This window comes from Plutella xylostella, chromosome 26 (genome assembly GCF_932276165.1).
Source record: "Plutella xylostella chromosome 26, ilPluXylo3.1, whole genome shotgun sequence".
In the NCBI taxonomy this organism is placed as follows: Eukaryota; Metazoa; Arthropoda; class Insecta; order Lepidoptera; family Plutellidae; genus Plutella; species Plutella xylostella.
The window spans coordinates 4049760-4068760 of record NC_064006.1 but is presented as its reverse complement, the minus strand read 5'-3'; the positions used below and the strand labels follow the sequence as shown (position 1 = coordinate 4068760).

Sequence of the window (19001 nt, the reverse complement as noted above, 5' to 3'; positions counted from 1 at the left end):
ATAATGAAACCGAAGACCTTATCCAACAAAGATAATGAAATCCTGTACCTAATGTAAAAAAAAATATACCTTACTCTACTCTGCATTCATTAGATAGGTTAGGTTAGTTCTAATAAATATTTAACACACACACACACACACACATACACACACACACACACACACACACACACACACACACACACACACACACACACACACACATACACACACTTTAATATGTCTATACACATAATGATCCACCAACATATCGTTTGCTTCATACCTATTGTTCTATTTTTATTTTTCTCTAATGCATGCTTTCTCTGTGTCTTTAAATAATAAGTTTCGGTATCTTACAATATTGTTATAAGTACCTGCCTAAATATTTTGTGTAAAACATCATAGTTACCTAACTTTCTCCCAGAAGACAGATTTGATCTAGTCTGGGAACAAGTGCTCACTAGCCTTATAATAATCTGATACTCCCAAAAGTAGGGGATACAGGGTGTTGTGCCCAAAATACAGGTTACCCTAGTTTGGATAACGATGTCCTTATTCCTTACTAAACCTATCTCAAATAAAATATTTTACAATGTAATATTATAAGGCCAATTATTGTAACTTTTCATAAATAAACGTTTTTATTATTTTATTATTATTTTAGTCATTTCTGCATGGTGATATTACAACTGAGGCGCGCGGGCGACTCACTCTATTTATATAGGCACCCGCACCTTGCAAATTAAAGGTGGAGAGAAATATGGACTTTATTTAACTGTCACTGTGACCCTTATGATGCCGAACACGGAGAAAGTCGAAACGCCATATCTCACAATGTTTAACTAGGTTTCAGATAGGCTAGATACATAATATGTCATTTTTATTTCAGGAAAAATGCGTCTATTAATACTAAGAAACATTGATAGCCCTACTACTCATCGTCACTGGTAAATAAGTGCGGGCTTGGACTTATTGGGCCGGCCTCGTTTTCTTTTTTGTCCAATGGGTATCATTTTGCTTCCAGTGGTGGTGTTGTTAGTTTGAGCCGAATTGATAGCCCCAAAACGAGTTTGCATACATATCTATTGAAAAATTCGGGACAGTCGCACGATCCTTTTTGCCAGTGCATTTAAAAATCTGTAGTTTTCATTAAAAAGCGTATCAAAATAAAAAACATAGGCCCTCAAATAGAATATCAGTATCCAATAATCATTAATAAAGCAGCATACAAAACTTTGCTCAAAGTGAACTTTTTAGTAGTTCGCTAAGTATAACCTCACTTAGAAAAATCGAATATATCTTAATATTGAAGTTGCCCTCTCTGTATTTCCAGTCGCTCACTTAGTAATGAAGTCGCTCGGATAAAATTTTAATATCTGAAATGGATTTATCACAGTCCACTTTTTGTAAGCTCGTTCTGGATTTTATAATAAATCAATATTCGTCGTCAGTTTAGTTAATTTTTCGCTTACTTAAATTCATACCGCTCAAGTTATTAAAACAGTATGTCATCATCAGTCGCAAAGTTTTTTTTTATTCGCTCGTTTTATAATTCCCCTAATAATAATAATATTATTTAGGATGTAGCAAATATGGCTTTGTCGGACTCTATCTGTACTGTACTGTACTGTACCAAAGCTACATGAAAGCTAAACTGGAAGTTGGCCAATCATATCTGTAAAAGAACCGATCTTGGAAGGAATTAATTAGGCAGCGTTCCCACTACGCCGGACCGGCAGATCCGCCGCGCCGGTAAATCTGCCGGAAGAGCTAGTGGCTGTACAATTTATATGAAGCTATTCACATTATCCCGGGTCCGGCATTTTTGCCGAGCCCGGCATTTCTACCGAACGTTTTGTTACTACGAATTGCCGGTAGAACGACCGGGCCCGGAGTAATGTGAACGAGTTTGTGCCGGTATCTGTCCCCCGCTCGCCCCGCTCGTGCTCCCCTCGCCCCGCCCGTGTTCCACTCACGTCATTCGGCTCGCATGTTCTGGTAAAAGTAGACGTTTAGCATGGATATTCAAGCAGAAACTTTAATTACGCTTGTCCAAGAGAGACCTGTTCTGTGGAATAAGACCGAAGACGTCTATAAAGACAAAAACTTAAAGCATGGCGTGAAGTATGTTTAATACTGACCAAACCACCACCACATATACCACCACAACACAACAATTTCGTCGTCCATTGTGCGCGCAGGTCCAAATTCAACTGAGGACTGTCTGAATTTCTTCCGGGATCCGATGTAATGTGAACACTCTGTCCGGTGTCCGGTTTTCGGCAGATCTGCCGGTCCAGCGTAGTGGGAACGCTGCCTTATATTTAACAAAAGTCAGTGCTTCACTAGTCTTATGTAGTTTCAGCAAACTCCCGCCAGGCGGCGACACACAAGCTTTGTTCTAAATTCAAGCATACGAACGCACCGGAAGTTTAAACATACCCCAATATCCGGTACGAACTTGCATGGAGGTGTCCCGTTAATGTTAGGAAAACATTTTGCACACTGCATTATCATAAAACTAGTTCAACTATTGTTTGAGTTTTGACAGAAGCATAAGGTATATAATGACATCTGTTCCGTGGTATTAGGATATAATTTGATCGGAAATACTCAAAATACTCTTGGCAATAAGTTAAAAATAATTGTGTGAATGTTATTTCATTATAAATTATTTCATAAGCATTATGAACGGCATATAAGCGGATTCAAAATAATATTGTATTTTCTGGTTGATATCATTTTCATACGACAGCCGTAGCCGTCACCCGTATTATGTGACATTCCATTTCATATTTTATGTAAACACCAACAACGGTATTTTAATACACGAAATAGATGGGAGTGTCAGTGTAAAAGAAAAGTCTTTTCAAATATAGCCCCACTTCTACTGCTATTCATTGGTACAATGGTTGTCATCAGGTCGAACTTAAACAGTTTGACAGTAAGGGTGAGGCCACACGAGTTTAATTTTGTGAGTTGTGAGTCGCGTAATTTCGGTCGCAGAAATTCTGCCGCATTCGGTTTCATAGAAACGTCCTATTTGATTCACACGGCAAAATGAGTTGTCTGCCGACTCACAAGCACAATTCCGACAGAATTCTGCTCGCGTGGCATGGGCGAGGGGGCGGGGAAAGCGTCAGTCAGCTACAGGAATGCTAATGAGAAAAATGCGCCCGTGTGGCAGCCCGACAGAATTTCTGCTGGGCAGAATTTCTGCGACCGAAATTACGCTCGTGTGGCCTCACCCTAAACAAAACGCGTTTTCTTTGCTCTATTTTTGTACTTATGTGACACACCATCTTGTTCATATTTTGTTGATCTGAGGTAAACACCTCCGACATCTCAGCGTTTGTGAATCGATGATAATAATTTAATAATATTGAAATTACATTCGTAGTACAATGCTCTTGATGTTTCTAAGAATACGGGCTGATGATGATGTTGATACATAACTATGTATAATACTAATAGTATTAATATGTATTAACTTTTGCAAACGTGAAATGTCGTGGGATGGATGGATGTTTTTTACTCTTTAACCGGATTTTGGCTCGACCAATTTTGATAAAACACATTGTAGTAAGCTGACACCGTGCATTATTGAAGCTGAAACAATTTGAGGCAAAGCGAATCTCGCAACAAAAGCTTATGTAAGTATCTAAGTATTTATGTAAGTATCTATAACATACCTGCATAATAACAAGTAAAATAACAACAACTAAACTGCGTGCAGGCAGTTGGTGCCTTTAATTGAATACAGTGAAATAATGAACGTAACGTTTTGAGAGAATTCCGTACTCATTATACAGGAGTACCGATACATTGCTTTATTTATTTAATATGTACTTTATTGCACACATATGAGATATAAGTGTACAAAATATGGACTTAATGGTAAAAGCATTTTCTACCAGCCAACCTACAACCTACCTAGGAGGTACAAGTAAAAATGTAGAAAAGTGCAAAAAATTATAAGTATATGAAAGCAGGATAAACTAAAAAGTCGTATTTAGTCGTTTATTAGGTAGTGGTTGGATGAGGAAGAGCCCTATGTCCAACATTTTACGAACAATTAACTATGATAGGTACACGAACTAATGTTCATTACATCATAACATAACTCAATCTAAGAACAGTCCAGCTGCAATAAAGCTACTTCACCGCAACATAGAGGATCGTTTGTCTCCATTTCATCGCGGCCCAGCTGTCGTAGTAAAAACCTGATTTATAACTTTACCGTAACATTGAGATGTAGCCCTCGAAGTGGATAGCCGCTTGACGTTATAGTTACACAATACTATTACATTAAGCTTGGTTGGTTGGAAGAAATTGCTTCTTGGCAATAAGCCCGCCTTAGTAATACACTACTTTTTAAGTCCATTTTTGAAAATGTGTATTAAGTATACAAATAATGATTGTGTTTATAAATAAATAAATAATGTTAGTAATAAATATCTTAGAAATGGTTAAGTTTCGGATAATGCATTATAGGGTTCAATCGACTGGAAATGCCTTCCTCTATCACCTCCTGAAAGGAACAGGTCTACTTACCAATAACCCTGTATAATGCATGCTGTATTCACCTATAATTGAAGATGCATTTATCGTTAGACTTAATTTAATTTAGCATGTAATTGATGTAAATAATAATAATAATAAATATGTGGGGACATCTCACACACGGCCATCCGACCCCAAGCTAGGCAGAACCTGTGTTATGGGTGTCGGACAGCTGATATATCTACACAAATACATAGATAGATAGATACTAAATATAAATATCAACACCCAAGACCCGAGTACAAATATCTGTGTTTAAACAAATATCTGCCCCAGCCGGGAATCGAACCCGGGACCTTCGGCTCAGTAGTCAGGGTCACTAACCACTACTCCATTCGGTCGTCTATGTAATCTTTATTGGTGAATCAAATAAATAAAAAATAGATAAATTTCATCCCTCTCTATGATTGCACATTTTGCTGCACTTCGTACGAGCACAAAGCCCGATGGAACTACCCAGTTAAGCTCCCAACACTGTTTTCCCGAAAGGCTCTAAAGCAAACTGCTCAGACGATTTCCTATGTCAATATACCTTTTATTGTCAGAAGGAATTCTTTATTGTTCTTCTGAAATACACGTCGACTGAGATTCACTTCTGTTTGAGTTATTGCGAGACAGTTGGTGTATATTTTTTACCACCGTACGAAAAATGGGGCTGTTATAAGTTTAACGTGTCTGCGTGGGTGTATTTTTCTAGACACGTACATAGCGTAGGTACCTAACAAACGGCCGAACCGATTTTAGTTTTGTTTTTAGTGTCATAGGTAATGTTACCACGAGTGGTCTTAGCCATGTTTCATGAAAATCTCTTTAGTAGTTCAAAAGATATGCTATTTTCTGTGATGAAGGGTTTTTTACGTTGGTTACTATGGTTAGGTTATATAAACAACTACCTTTAATTTTATTTTGCTCTGGGCCTATTTTCATTTATAAAGGTTTACTTGGGAATATATAAATAAAAGTTGCCTGTTTCTACATACTACTTGCAGTCACTTCCTTTCTTACTATACCACTTTTGAAACATCCTGTCACTCGAGAACTCAACAATTTCAACAAGTCACCCAACCCAATATAGTAAAGTAACAAAAAACAAACAATTGAATAAATAAAAAAAATAGTTCTTTTTTATATTCATAACGTCATCTTAATCAACCTAACAGAAGGAATGAATAATGGGAACCAGCCATTAGCTAGGTACCTATGTACTAAAGGAGTTCAATTCTTGGCATCGGAGATACGAAATCCTCTTTCATTGTTATTTCTTCCAACGCTAAACTGTCAGAAAAATAAGGGATAGAATATAATACTCGTAAAATATGAAAATAGCTAAGTACCAAGTCAACTGTCGAGATATTGTTCCGATTGTTCAGATGTATCTTTTTTCTATCTTTTTTCATCTTTTCAAAAGGCTGTCGTTAGAAAGCATAAAAAATTGTTTGTATACAGTTACTTGCAAAAAGGCTAAGTATACCTACTAAGCCGAAACCTACATGTGCAGCATGGTATATCTTAGCCCGAAAATGAAAACAGAATTTCAAAATTCGCGATTTTTTTTTGCATTATCCATAGAAACTTTGTTGGTCACGTGACTTTTTACTATGGAGAATGTTTTTTTTTAAAGATATACCATGCTGCACATGTAGGTTTCGGCTTAGTTTACTCTTTTTGCAACAGCCTGTGTAATATTCAACGTTGTTTTCTCTTTTTCCAATACTACTAAGGAACCCATAAAAGTTAGATTGAGTCAAAGTTCTCGTCACAAAAATGTGTTGCGAATGAGATTATTATTATTATTTTGTACTTGGGATTAAGGACGGTTAGCTTTTGTGGTAAACTCTCTTTGAGAAAATAGTTTACATCGAAAATAGATTATGTATTTATTAAGAAGGTTTATAATGTGGAGCAGTGCGCGGCAGTCATAAAATATTTTTTACTTATTTAGAAATCATTTTCGACTTTGTGATTTTTTTAAATATTTTTTCTGCAACTGAGAAAGTTAAGTTTATCTAAAGTACCTATACCTATGGAGCAGCGCTATGACTGGCTGAACTTTGAGCAGGAATCAAGTTTACAATTTAGGATGAGGCCCCATTTGTGCGTTGAGTCGCTGCGTCGTCGTCGTCGTCTCAAAATAATATTTTTATGACACTTACTAAAATGAGGTACAACTGGATAAAAAGAGTTTTTTCTTTTACAGAACCAATTACCTATCAATGTCTGTATCATTGCTTCTACTGGGATCCATAGCTGTGGGTTACATCATTTGGTATGTCGCCACTAAATGGAGAGTGTGGCGCGTGGCGAGCAAAGCTCCAATGATATCGGGTTACGTGCCCATTGTTGGACACGCTCACAAGTTCCTTGGGAACGGTGTTCGTAAGTAGTTTTTTTATTGTCACTAGATTTTATACACTCACGGGCAATGAAAAAGATCCACTCACAAAATGCTGACACCAAACAAAACCAATTCTTTCAATCATTTATTAAAAAAATTGGACAAAATATTATTGTTTTTAGTTGGGTAATATTCCGATCTTCAATGTTGCTAAATGCGTCATTAAGCTAGCCTTTTCCGTATAGAAATAATTTGGTGTTTTTCTCAGTGGAACCTTTTTATTGCCCGTGAGTGAAATATAATATATATATATATAGAATTATAAAAAAATATACAGGGAAGCCAGTCTGCTTAAAGATGTCAATATGGCATGATCAATTTGATTTAAACAATAGTAAGTGAAATATTTGCCTTCTAAATTACTGTCAAAATATAAAATATGTCATTTTCTTGTGCGTAATTGCGAATCAGACTGTTAGGGAGAGGCCCCATTCTCTGTTTTGTGCTGCGATGCATAGTCAACGTCCAAAAGGAACGTTTATAAAAATATATGGCAGCGACGAGTGCGACGCGACGGCGCAACGCACCAATGGGGCCTCGCGCTTAGCGTTGTCGTTACTAAATTATGTTCCTCATACAAAGTGACAAATTGACGATGAAGGTTCTATTTTCAGATGTATTCAATGTATTGAAAGATGTTAGCAAAGAAACGAACGAGCGTGGAGGCGTTGCTACTATGTGGTTTGGACCGTATTTAGTTTACGGTAAATATTATTTACTTACTTACATATTCTATTCTATTCGCTGTGACGAGGGGGTAGTAATCAAACAAAAATATTATCAACATACTTTTCAAGTGTATTTTTTTTGTAACTATTTATTTTAAAAAATGAACCTAGTAGGTATTTATATCGAAATATGCTAATATTTATCTAAACCATTTATACCTAATTCAAACTGAAATAATTGTAATATCATCTTTGTATTTGACAGTGGTAACAGATCCCGAGACAGTCCATAAAATTGCGAATGAATGTTTGAAGAAACATTTCTTGTATTCATTCGGCGAAGCCTTCGTCGGTCAAGGCCTCTTCACAGCCAGATCTGGTAAGTGTACTTAATAGTCGAAATGATCAATGTAATGTAATAAAAATTATAAAAATACGGCAAGAAGCTGAGTGGCGAGACACCGCAATATCTTAGTTAGATCGTAACGATACAAAAACGAGCGACTTTTGTGAATAGGGTAGCTGGTATACTATTATGTAAAGACCTCTACCCACTATACCTCGTTTCAGCTAAAGCTACGTACCGTACAGACCGGCCAAACGAACGCCAACGAATGTGTTTCGTTGACCTTCGTTACTGCAATCTGCCCTGTATTATGTATTATAAATATCCAGCGTTGGGCGTTCGTAGGGCTGGTCTGTACGCAGCTTAAGAAGTTTAACGATTTCTCTATATATATTTTGTCTATCGACTTATTGTATGAATCATATCTAATGCAATATGTAATGTTATATTATATATTAAATGACATAGATTTCGGAATAGTAAAAAAGTTAGTATTATTTACTTTCCGTCGAGTAGTTCAGGGATCTCACCATATCGCACTTAAATCTGTTGGTTTCAGCGCAAGGTACTGTGTACAATATGTAATAATTTATATTTACTAAATAAACAAAGTTAAAAAAAAGTAAAATTGTGAACTGTCACAGGAATAGTTTTAGCTTCTTCTTCTTTCGTGTCAGTGAAATGCGATTTTTTATATTTGTCCAGACCAAAAAGAAGCAACTTTGATAGCTTTAGCTGAAACGCCGAAGACTTTGCGCTATTCTTTGCCATCGCTGGACTTTCGTTCCTTAGTGGTATGAAGGTGCTTGGCGATTAAAAGCAATCTATTTACCTAACTATTTAAATTTTTCAGTGCCTATTTGGAAACGGAATCGCAAACTGTTGGTGCCGGCGTTCAACCAACACATTCTAGATGGGTTCTTGGAGATATTCAACGAACAGTCCCGAGTGCTGGTGTCCAAGCTGGCGTCAAAAGTGGACAAGGGGAAGTTTGACCATTTCCCGGCTTTGTCTAAAAACGCCTTGGAAATTATTTGCCGTAAGTAGTTACGAGTAATACACTCGGGATGAAAAAATTCCAGTGACTAGTGCACCACAATAGCACCAAATCACTCGTAATTAAAATTCAACTCTATGGTCGTTTGTCCACCGCACGCCGTCATCGTCACGTCACGAGAACGAGATGACGTCGCCGAAGTAGCGGTACATATACAGTGCCACAAACTTATCTGTTCCGGTGAGAGCGAACTAAATTGATCCATATCTCATAATATTATTATAAATTGTATCCATTTATTCATAAAAACATATAAGTCACAAACATGCATTATATCCACTAGAAGTTTCGTCAAAATATAATTATATACATTGATATAGATTAAATGGGTTTATTGAAACCACAAGAGCGAATTACCACTACTGGGAAACTTAAAATCTTATAGAATGAAGAAATATTACACATTTACGTGAGCTGTCACCGGAACAGATAAGTTTGTGGCACTGTACATCCGTCATATCGTAGTAGTGCCACAAACTTATCTGTTCCGGTGAGAACTCACGTAAATGTCTAATATTTCTTGATTCTGTAAGATTTTACGTTTGCCTATAGTGGTAATTCACCCTTGTGGTTTTAATAAACCTATATATAATCTATATCTATATAATCTATATCTATATAAACCTATATATACAGGGTGGCCCAAAGAGTGACGTCCAAAGGAAAATGTTTGATTCCTTAGGTCAAGGGGTAGCCAAATCACCCCCATGTATGTTCAGCAATTTTTAGTAGTTTAGGAGTTATGATTCTTTTAACTAATTTTCTACGAAAATCGACCTCAGTGGATCAATTATGTTTCATTATTTATTGGATAACTTTTTTAAATTATTTTTTATTTTTGTGTCATCCTCTTAAGTTGTTCTTTTAACCATAAAAGTTTTAGCTTCCTAGCTGTAATGTAAGTTAGTTATTTTTATGTCGAAAGTTCAAATTATATCATCGATCTAGACTGCTCTGAATTTTCTACTTGAAATTAAAAATTGAAATAGATATTCTCATGGTCCCTTATTAATTTTAAAAACTCCGCAAGGTTCCAATATAAAATAAAAATAAAAATAAACTATTGCTTAATGGGGTATTATTTGCAGAAAACAGCCTTCAAAGGTACTTGGGTGGAAATTACCTAATTAGTAAATTGTTTCAGAAAGTTGAAAGATTGCTGTTATGTCATTACGAGTACTAAGGACTAATTCAGTTAGAAAAAGTATCAAATTAAAGGGAAAATAAAATTATTTACTATTATTTTTTATTTAAGTTACATTTTTGAATGTAAATTCTTAGTAAAATGTTTAAGTCTGAGTTGTAAGATTTATGAGATAATTTTATTATTAATACTAAATAAACTCAAATAATTATTTTACACATTTACTCACAATAAATTTTCAAAATGGCGACCTCCCACAGCAATACACAACCTACATCTACGCAAGAAATTTTCTTTAAGTCGCCTATACGCTTCTCTGTTTCATTCAGATGTCACTTATTGACAGATGTCACATTTTTTAGAAAAGTTACTTTTTTGACATGTTTAACTTTTTGACAGATGTCATATTTTTTACATTTGTCCCTTTTTTGACTTAAAGAAAATTTCTGACTTAAAGTAAAATTGTAAAAGAATTATTTGAGTTTATTTATTTATTATTAATAATACAATTATCTCATAAATCTTACAACTCAGACATAAACATTTTACTAAGAATTTACATTCAAAAATGTAACTTAAATAAAAAATAATAGTAAATAATTTTATTTTCCCTTTAATTTGATACATTTTCTAACTGAATTAGTCCTTAGTAATGACATAACAGGAATCTTTCAACTTTCTGAAACCATTGAATAATGAGGTAATTTCCACCCAAGTACCTTTGAAGGCTGTTTTCTGCAAATAATACCCCATTAAGCAATAGTTTATTTTTATTTTTATGTTATATTGGAACCTTGCGGAGTTTTTAAAATTAATAAGGGACCATGAGAATATCTAGTTCAATTTTTAATTTCAAGTTGAAAATTCAGAGCAGTCTAGCTCGATGATATAATTTGAACTTTCGATATAAAAATAACTAACTTACATTACAGCTAGGAAGCTGAAACTTTTATGGTTAAAAGAACAACTTAAGAAGATGACACAAAAATAAAAAATAATTTAAAAAAGTTATCCAAAAAAATAATAAAACATACAATTGATCCACTGAGGTCGATTGTAGAAAATATCTTGCGTAGATGTAGGTAGTGTATTGCTGTGGGAGGTCGCCATTTTGAAAATTTATTGTGAGTAATTTTGTAAAAGAATTATTTGAGTTTATTTATTTATTATTAATAATACAATTATCTCATAAATCTTACAACTCAGACATAAACATTTTACTAAGAAATTACATTCAAAAATGTAACTTAAATAAAAAATAATAGTAAATAATTTTATTTTCCCTTTAATTTGATACATTTTCTAACTGAATTAGTCCTTAGTAATGACATAACAGGAATCTTTCAACTTTCTGAAACAATTGACTAATGAGGTAATTTCCACCCAAGTACCTTTGAAGGCTGTTTTCTGCAAATTATACCCCATTAAGCTATAGTTTATTTTTATTTTTATGTTATTTTGGAACCTTGCGGAGTTTTTAAAATTAATAAGGGACCATGAGAATATCTAGTTCAATTTTTAATTTCAAGTTGAAAATTCAGAGCAGTCTAGCTCGATGATATAATTTGAACTTTCGATATAAAAATAACTAACTTACATTACAGCTAGGAAGCTGAAACTTTTATGGTTAAAAGAACAACTTAAGAGGATGACACAAAAATAAAAAATAATTTTAAAAAGTTATCCAAAAAAATAATAAAACATAATTGATCTACTGAGGTCGATTTTCGTAGAAAATTAGTTAAAACAATCATAACTCCTAAACTACTAAAAATTGCTGAACATACATGGGGGTGATTTGGCTACCCCTTGACCTAAGGAATCAAACATTTTCCTTTGGACGTCACTCTTTGGGCCACCCTGTATATAACCTATAATCTAATCTATATGAATATACAGGGTTATTGGTAAGTAGACCTGATCCTTTCAGGAGGTGATAGAGGAAGGCATTTCCAGTCGATTATACCCTATAATGCATTATCCGAAACTTAACCATTTCTAAGATATTTAAAGATTTTTTGAATTTTTGCCTAAATTTCATGTTTAAAACCGAAAATAAAAAAAACTAGCCATATTTCAATACTTTTCTTGTTTGTTTAGCATTAGTAACATCTTAATAAACTAATTAAAATAATCAAATGTGCATTATTCGACTTAAATTAGACACAATACCTCAAAGTAGATAAATATTTAAAAAAAAATCATCAAAACCTAAAAACAAATAAGTTTAATTAAAAAAGAATTTCATATAACAATTTTGTGTGCACTTCAGCTTAAAAACATTGTCAACTTATTAGCTTTCAAATGAGATATTTCAATATCAAATCGATTAAGGTATCACCAAGATATGGCCAAAACAATCAGAGAAGGCGGACAAAATTCAACAGAAAAACTAACAAAATTAGCGCAATTTAAAGGTAAAAATTGTGATGGTTTTCAGTCCTGTTCACTTTAGTATGGAAAGTTGGAAACCCCTGTTGAGTTTTCTCCGCCTTCTCTGATTGTTTTGGCCATATCTTGGTGATACCTAAATCGATTTGATATTGAAATATCTCATTTGAAAGCTTATAAGTTGACAATGTTTTTAAGTTGAAGTGCACAAAAAATTGTTATATGAAATTCTTTTTTAATTTAACTTATTTGTTTTTAGGTTTTGATGATTTTTTTTAAATATTTATCTATTTTGAGGTATTGTGTCTAATTTAAGTCGAATAATGCACATTTGATCCGATTAGGTAAATCCAACTTCGATAAAGAGGTAGCTCGTAGAATCCAACTCGGATGGGCAGCGTTCGGGAAATTACGACACATCTTCACTGAAAACATACCTCAGTGTCTGAAAACAAAAGTTTTCAATCAGTGCGTGTTGCCAGTGATGACTTACGGAGCCGAGACGTGGTGCTTCACCAAAGGGCTTATCCACAAGCTCAGAGTTGCTCAGCGTGCTATGGAAAGGGCTATGTTAGGCGTGTCCCTGCGAGATAGGATTCGTAATGAAGAAATCCGCAGGAGAACTAAAGTTACCGACATAGCCAAAAGGATTAGCACGCTGAAGTGGCAATGGGCTGGCCACGTAGCCCGCAGAGCCGACGACCGATGGAGTAGAAAGGTTCTGGAGTGGAGACCCCGTGTCGGCAAACGGCGTGTCGGTCGCCCCCCAACCCGTTGGTCTGATGATCTGCGGAAGGTAGCGGGAAGCCGCTGGATGCAGATGGCGGGTGACCGTTTGGGGTGGCGATCGTTAGGAGAGGCCTATGTCCAACAGTGGACTACGGAAGGCTGAGAGAGAGAGAATGCACATTTGATTTGATGTTGTTTGATGACCCCATGTTTGTGTCTGCGGCGCGCGGGTGGATCAATCGGGACGTCACGGGTTACACTGTGTGCGTAGTGCGGGCAGGTTCTCACGGCACCATGCTATCAATGACATCGTCCGGAGAGCTCTTGTTTCTGCGGATGTCCCGGCGGTCCTGGAGCCACCAGGGTTGTCCCGGGCTGATGGCAAGCGTCCGGATGGACTCACCATGGTGCCGTGGGAGAAGGGCCGCAGTTTACTCTGGGACGCGACGTGCGTCTGCACCCTCGCGCCGTCTCACGTGCAGTCTACAGCGGCCAATGCGGGTGCCGCTGCTGAAGCCGCGGCTCGGCTTAAAAAACTTAAATATAGCCAGCTAATGCAGCGGTATCTGTTTGTGCCCTTGGCTGTGGAGACGATGGGGGTGTGGGGAGAAGAGGGCAGGGCCTTCTTAAGGGAAATCACCAGACGCTTGAGGAGTCGTGGTCTGGGATCTTCTTCCGGGGCACACCTGATGCAGAGGCTATCCCTGGCTGTGCAGCGTGGTAACGCTGCCAGTGTCATGGGTACCTTTGGGTCGGGTGTGGCTCGGAGGGGTATTTTTGATTAGTTAGTTATAATAAGTAAGTAGTAAGTATATTTGTAGGTATATTATAATTATTATTATTTTTTTTTTGACGAAACTTCTAGTGGATATAATGCATGTTTGTGACTTATATGTTTTTAGAAACATTTGATTATTTTAATTAGTTTATTAAGATGTTACTAATGCTAAACAAACAAAAAAAGTATTGAAATATGGCTAGTTTTTTTTATTTTCGGTTTTAAACATGAAATTTTGGCAAAAATTTAAAAAATCTTTAAATATTAAATATCTTAGAAATGGTTAAGTTTCGGAAAATGCATTATAGGGTATAATCGACTGGAAATGCCTTCCTCTATCACCTCCTGAAAGGATCAGGTCTACTTGCAAATAACCCTGTATAATTCATTGGTAAGTTATGAGATATGGATCAATTTAGTTCGATCTCACCGGAACAGATAAGTTTGTCGCACAATACTAAACTCGGCCTGAAATAATCTCGTTCTCGTGACGTGACGTTGACGTGTGCGGTGGACAACGACGGACGACCTATGATTCGTAAATCGTGCGTAAATTTTCCACTGGCAAAGTAAAGTTTGAAATCACAAAATAAAAATCTTGTGCCTTCAGAATCTTCATGCTTTTGTTGTAATTATCTCTTTTGCTGTCCGTACAGGTACAGCTCTAGGGGTTCCCAAGCTTGGGGAGAACCTGGTGACTAAGGAGTACAGCGAGGCGGCCTCCAATATGTTCAGCATCCCCCGGCAGCGGTTCGTCAAATTCTGGTACCACAACGACTTCCTGTACAAGAGATCCAGCCTGAAGAGACAAGAGGAACAGGTCGCCAAAATAGTGCATGATATGTCCAACGAGGTGAGCTTTGGATTTCTTTGTTTTGAGTTCAGTGGAGCAGAGGGCAGAAATCATCATCAGCCCTCTATCGCTGACTGTAGGTCTCCTTTTTTGTACGTAAATTTTTCCGGTCCTGTGCCGGTCTGGTCCACTGTTACCCCGCAACCCTGCAGATGTCATCGGACCATCTAGCATTTGATCTGCCAACAGCTGTTCCCCCGTATCTAGGCCTCCATTCTGTGACCGCCTTTGTCCATCTTCCTGTAGGTACCTGTGACTAGTTCGTAGAATTTTTTTTACTGGTATGCGGTTTTTTAGTATACCCTTTTTGCAACAACCTGTTTATTTTGCAGGTAATGCAAACCACAAAGCTTACTCAAAAAGATAACGATACCAATACTGATAACTACGGTAGTGGTGAGTACAAATATTAAACATACTCATAGGACATAGAACCTACATATTTACTATTAGGTAGAAGATATCGAGAAATATAGTTTCCTAAACTATAAAGACTATACATAATACGTATAGACTCAGATTCCACATAGGTACAAATTGTATGTTTCGTTTGATATCAAATGTAAACTTATGTTATTTTTCATAAAACAGTCTTAAGATTATTTTAACATATTTATAGTTAGGAGTAGACGGTAGTTCTTTCGTAGTTTTATACTTAAGTAATTGTAAGTACCTAAATTTCTATTTTGTACTTATAATATATATAAGTAGTTATGTCCGTATGAGTCAATTGTTAAGAATTGTATCGTTAAGACGCTTAACTTTTATACAGGCCGTCGCTTCAAAGTATTCCTAGACTTGATGTTGGAACTCCGAGACAAAGGGGAGTTGACGGACCAGCAGATCAGGGAAGAACTGGACACCATGATAGCAGCCGGGTACGACACGTCTTCCACCACTCTGATGTATACCCTGCTCCTACTTGGCAGCCACCCCGAAGTCCAGGATAAAGTGTATCGAGAGTAAGTCTTTAATAAGCAACAATAATAATTAATTCATTTATTTCAGGCAATATTTTCATACAATCATCGCGCGAGCAAAGTTCCACTTAGAAAATGCCCACACAAAATAATGTCCCGAAATATTTAAGAGATTAAATTTAAACTTTAATAAAATATTTACGTTTTTGTTTGTTTAGGTAATATTTAGATGTGATGTAAAATGTGCTTCAATATTTGTCTGTTTGTAGGTGGAACTTTTTCATTGCCCGCGAGTGTAGGTATTCATCTGGTATTTTTTTCCGTTGAGAACTATAGAAACACATCAAGTAGAACTTTTTCATTGCTATAGAGTGTATTATCTTGCAGATTTTTCCGTCAATAACTTCAGAAACACTTCTGAGGTAGTTTTCTTTGATATTTTTCAGACTCACGGAAGTTTTCGGCAACTCAGACAGAGACGTGACTAAGGCAGACATGCCCAAACTAGTTTACACTGAAGCTGTGCTCAAGGAGAGTTTGAGAGTTATACCGATAGTGCAAGTTCTTATTCGATATGCCCAGAAAGATGTGAAATTGAGTAAGTTAAGTTTTAGTCTACATAACACCAGTAATTTGATTGGCATGCATACTTACATAAATAAACACAATAAGTTCACTATGATCATGACTATAATCTCCGAAGAGGTATCCAAAGGTGACTCGCTTGCCGCTGTAAATTTGCACCCACATGATAGGTCGCGAGCCGTATCGCTGTTTTAGAATGAGAGCAATGCACTTCAGAGGGCCTATCACGGGCTAATGTGGCAATTTGCTAGCGTTATACGATACTACACAAACATATGGAAAAAAACAGCGCCAACGTAGTCACATTTGGAACTAACAATTTTCACCTTACATTTGACAGTGACAGTTGACGATACGCAACGTTAACGTAATTTCGAAAATCTTGTAATCGCTGCACAGGTACACACCAAGAAATCTAAGTTATGTATGCACATAAAGATTATTATTATTATTATTTTGCTTCAGAAAACGTGACCATACCGAAGGACTCCACAATACTCCTGTCAGTCGCGGGTATGCACTCCCACGAGTGTTGGGGCCCTGACGTGGAGGTGTTCAGGCCTGAGCGGTGGATCAGTGGAGGCGCTCTCATACCGACCCCCGCTGCCTTCAGCGCCTTCAGTGTTGGCAGAAGAAACTGTATAGGTAAGGACATTGGGCGTTTTGTGAGGCAATTTGCCCCGCTTTTTGAAAAGTCAAGAACATAAACCATAATTATTTTTTTTATTCATGCATGTCTATTTTAAAATTAACTATGCCATATAAAATTCACCACTTGTTTTGTCATAAAATATAAAATTACATAATTTAATCCGCGACATGCTTCGTTCATAATACTCGTACTTATCCGCTTTTAAATCATAGTGTCAACAACCAGATTTAATATTCTGTAGTTGAAAATTTCAAAACAATGCGAAAACGTAAATTGTTAGAAAAATAATAATATTTTAAGGTCATTTTTACGTAATAGGTTTCCCATTATTGATGTCCTTTGGCTAGAATTATTTAATTTTAATACCATTAAGAAAAGGATGCTGCAATACTCGTACTCAGCGCAATTATAAAAAATAAATCAAAAATGGTAAAAAGTCAATGAGTCTAACAAAGTTTCAAAAGTTGATCTCAATCATCCCCTGATCACCCTCTTTTTGCTTACTTGCACTATTTTGTAACCCACGTATAAATTAAGTAACCAACGTAAAAATATCACCGATATTCAAAACTAAAATTCACATAACTTTTGAACGGCTTAGCCTATTTTGATGAAATATAGCTAAGAACGCTGGAGGTAACATTAACTATGACCCAAAATAAACAAATCGAAAATCGGCTGAGCTGTTTGTGAGTTACTCTACCACAGACAGACGCCCGCTCTTTTTTTTCGGCGGCAAACAAAATATGACACTATTAATTATTCCAGGTAAAACGTATGCGACGATGTCTATAAAGACATCTCTGGCGCACCTACTCCGACACTACCGGGTCACAGCTGACATGGACAGTTTTGTTCTGAAGCAGGACTTCATTATAAAGCCGGAGTCGGGCTGGCAGATCGCCCTGCAACGAAGAAACTAATAAAACAACATTGCTCAAGTGCCTGTTAATTAATATGTTTCTAGATTTTATAATTAAATGCAAGATAATTTATGGATATGTTAATAAGTACCTACCTACAAGTGAGGTGAAAGTAACGGAGATAAGAGCATTACCCGTGAATGGAAAAGGTTAAAAAATAACAAATGGGTACAAGGGTAGAGGCCCTACGTAATTGTTTCGGTGGTGGTGAAAACGCGCCTAAAACAGTTTTACGTAAAACCTTTAAAAATATATTTTTGTGAAATTGAATCACCGCTTTTCATTTTCGCACTTAGGTAGGTAGTTACGCATATATATGATTTTAAATAAAAATGAAATGAAAAATAGCACATTCTACAAAGTGTAGTACTCTGCTTTTCTTTCCAATGATGAGATGGCAATCATAGGATATAAATAAATACTTATTCATTAGAATATAGGTTGTAAGTTGGCTGGTAGACAATGCTTTTAGCATTAAGTCCACCTTTTGTACACTTATGTTATATTTGTGCAATAAAGTATTAAATAAATAAAAAATATAATAATTATGCTGAATAATTCACGGATCACTGGTAATTATTCTAATAATAATATACCTAATAATATATTCGTACCTACTAGAATACTAAATACTAACATGTTTGAATAATTTAGTATTCTGAAGTATTTGTTTTTTACCATATTATTCTGTTATGGGGAGCAAGTAAACTTATGCTCTTCCGCATTCATAAAAAAGATTACCGTCAGTAAATAGACTAAATTAAAATTTTATGAATTTAATTTGCATAAAATATGCCGCAGCCGCTACGCAATTTTTATATTAATTCTTTTGCGTAAATTAAAACAAACTCGTCTCAAAAAGGTTTTTGCTCATAAGTACTACCTATATATTTTAATTTGCAAAATTGTTGTTTACTTAGGCCTTAATAAAAATTTAAAACGAACGAATGAAAACATATTAAACCATAGTAGCTAGGTACTTACCCAAACCCATACACATATTAACAATTTTCAA

At 35.9% G+C, this 19001-nt stretch overlaps 1 protein-coding gene across 1 annotated transcript in view; it reads left to right on the top strand.

Annotated features, from left to right (window-relative positions):
* Positions 1-18256, top strand: part of LOC105388303 (cytochrome P450 4C1) — a 33853-nt gene extending 15597 nt beyond the window's left edge. Inside the window, exons 2-11 of the mRNA XM_038111702.2 lie at positions 6743-6921; positions 7555-7644; positions 7874-7987; positions 8808-8993; positions 14710-14906; positions 15239-15302; positions 15679-15868; positions 16273-16424; positions 16877-17056; positions 17832-18256. Of these exons, the coding sequence (XP_037967630.2) occupies positions 6759-6921; positions 7555-7644; positions 7874-7987; positions 8808-8993; positions 14710-14906; positions 15239-15302; positions 15679-15868; positions 16273-16424; positions 16877-17056; positions 17832-17986 (1491 nt within the window). The 5' untranslated portion in view covers positions 6743-6758 and the 3' untranslated portion in view covers positions 17987-18256. The remainder of the gene's footprint in view (positions 1-6742; positions 6922-7554; positions 7645-7873; positions 7988-8807; positions 8994-14709; positions 14907-15238; positions 15303-15678; positions 15869-16272; positions 16425-16876; positions 17057-17831) is intronic.
* Positions 18257-19001: the final 745 nt, after the last annotated feature.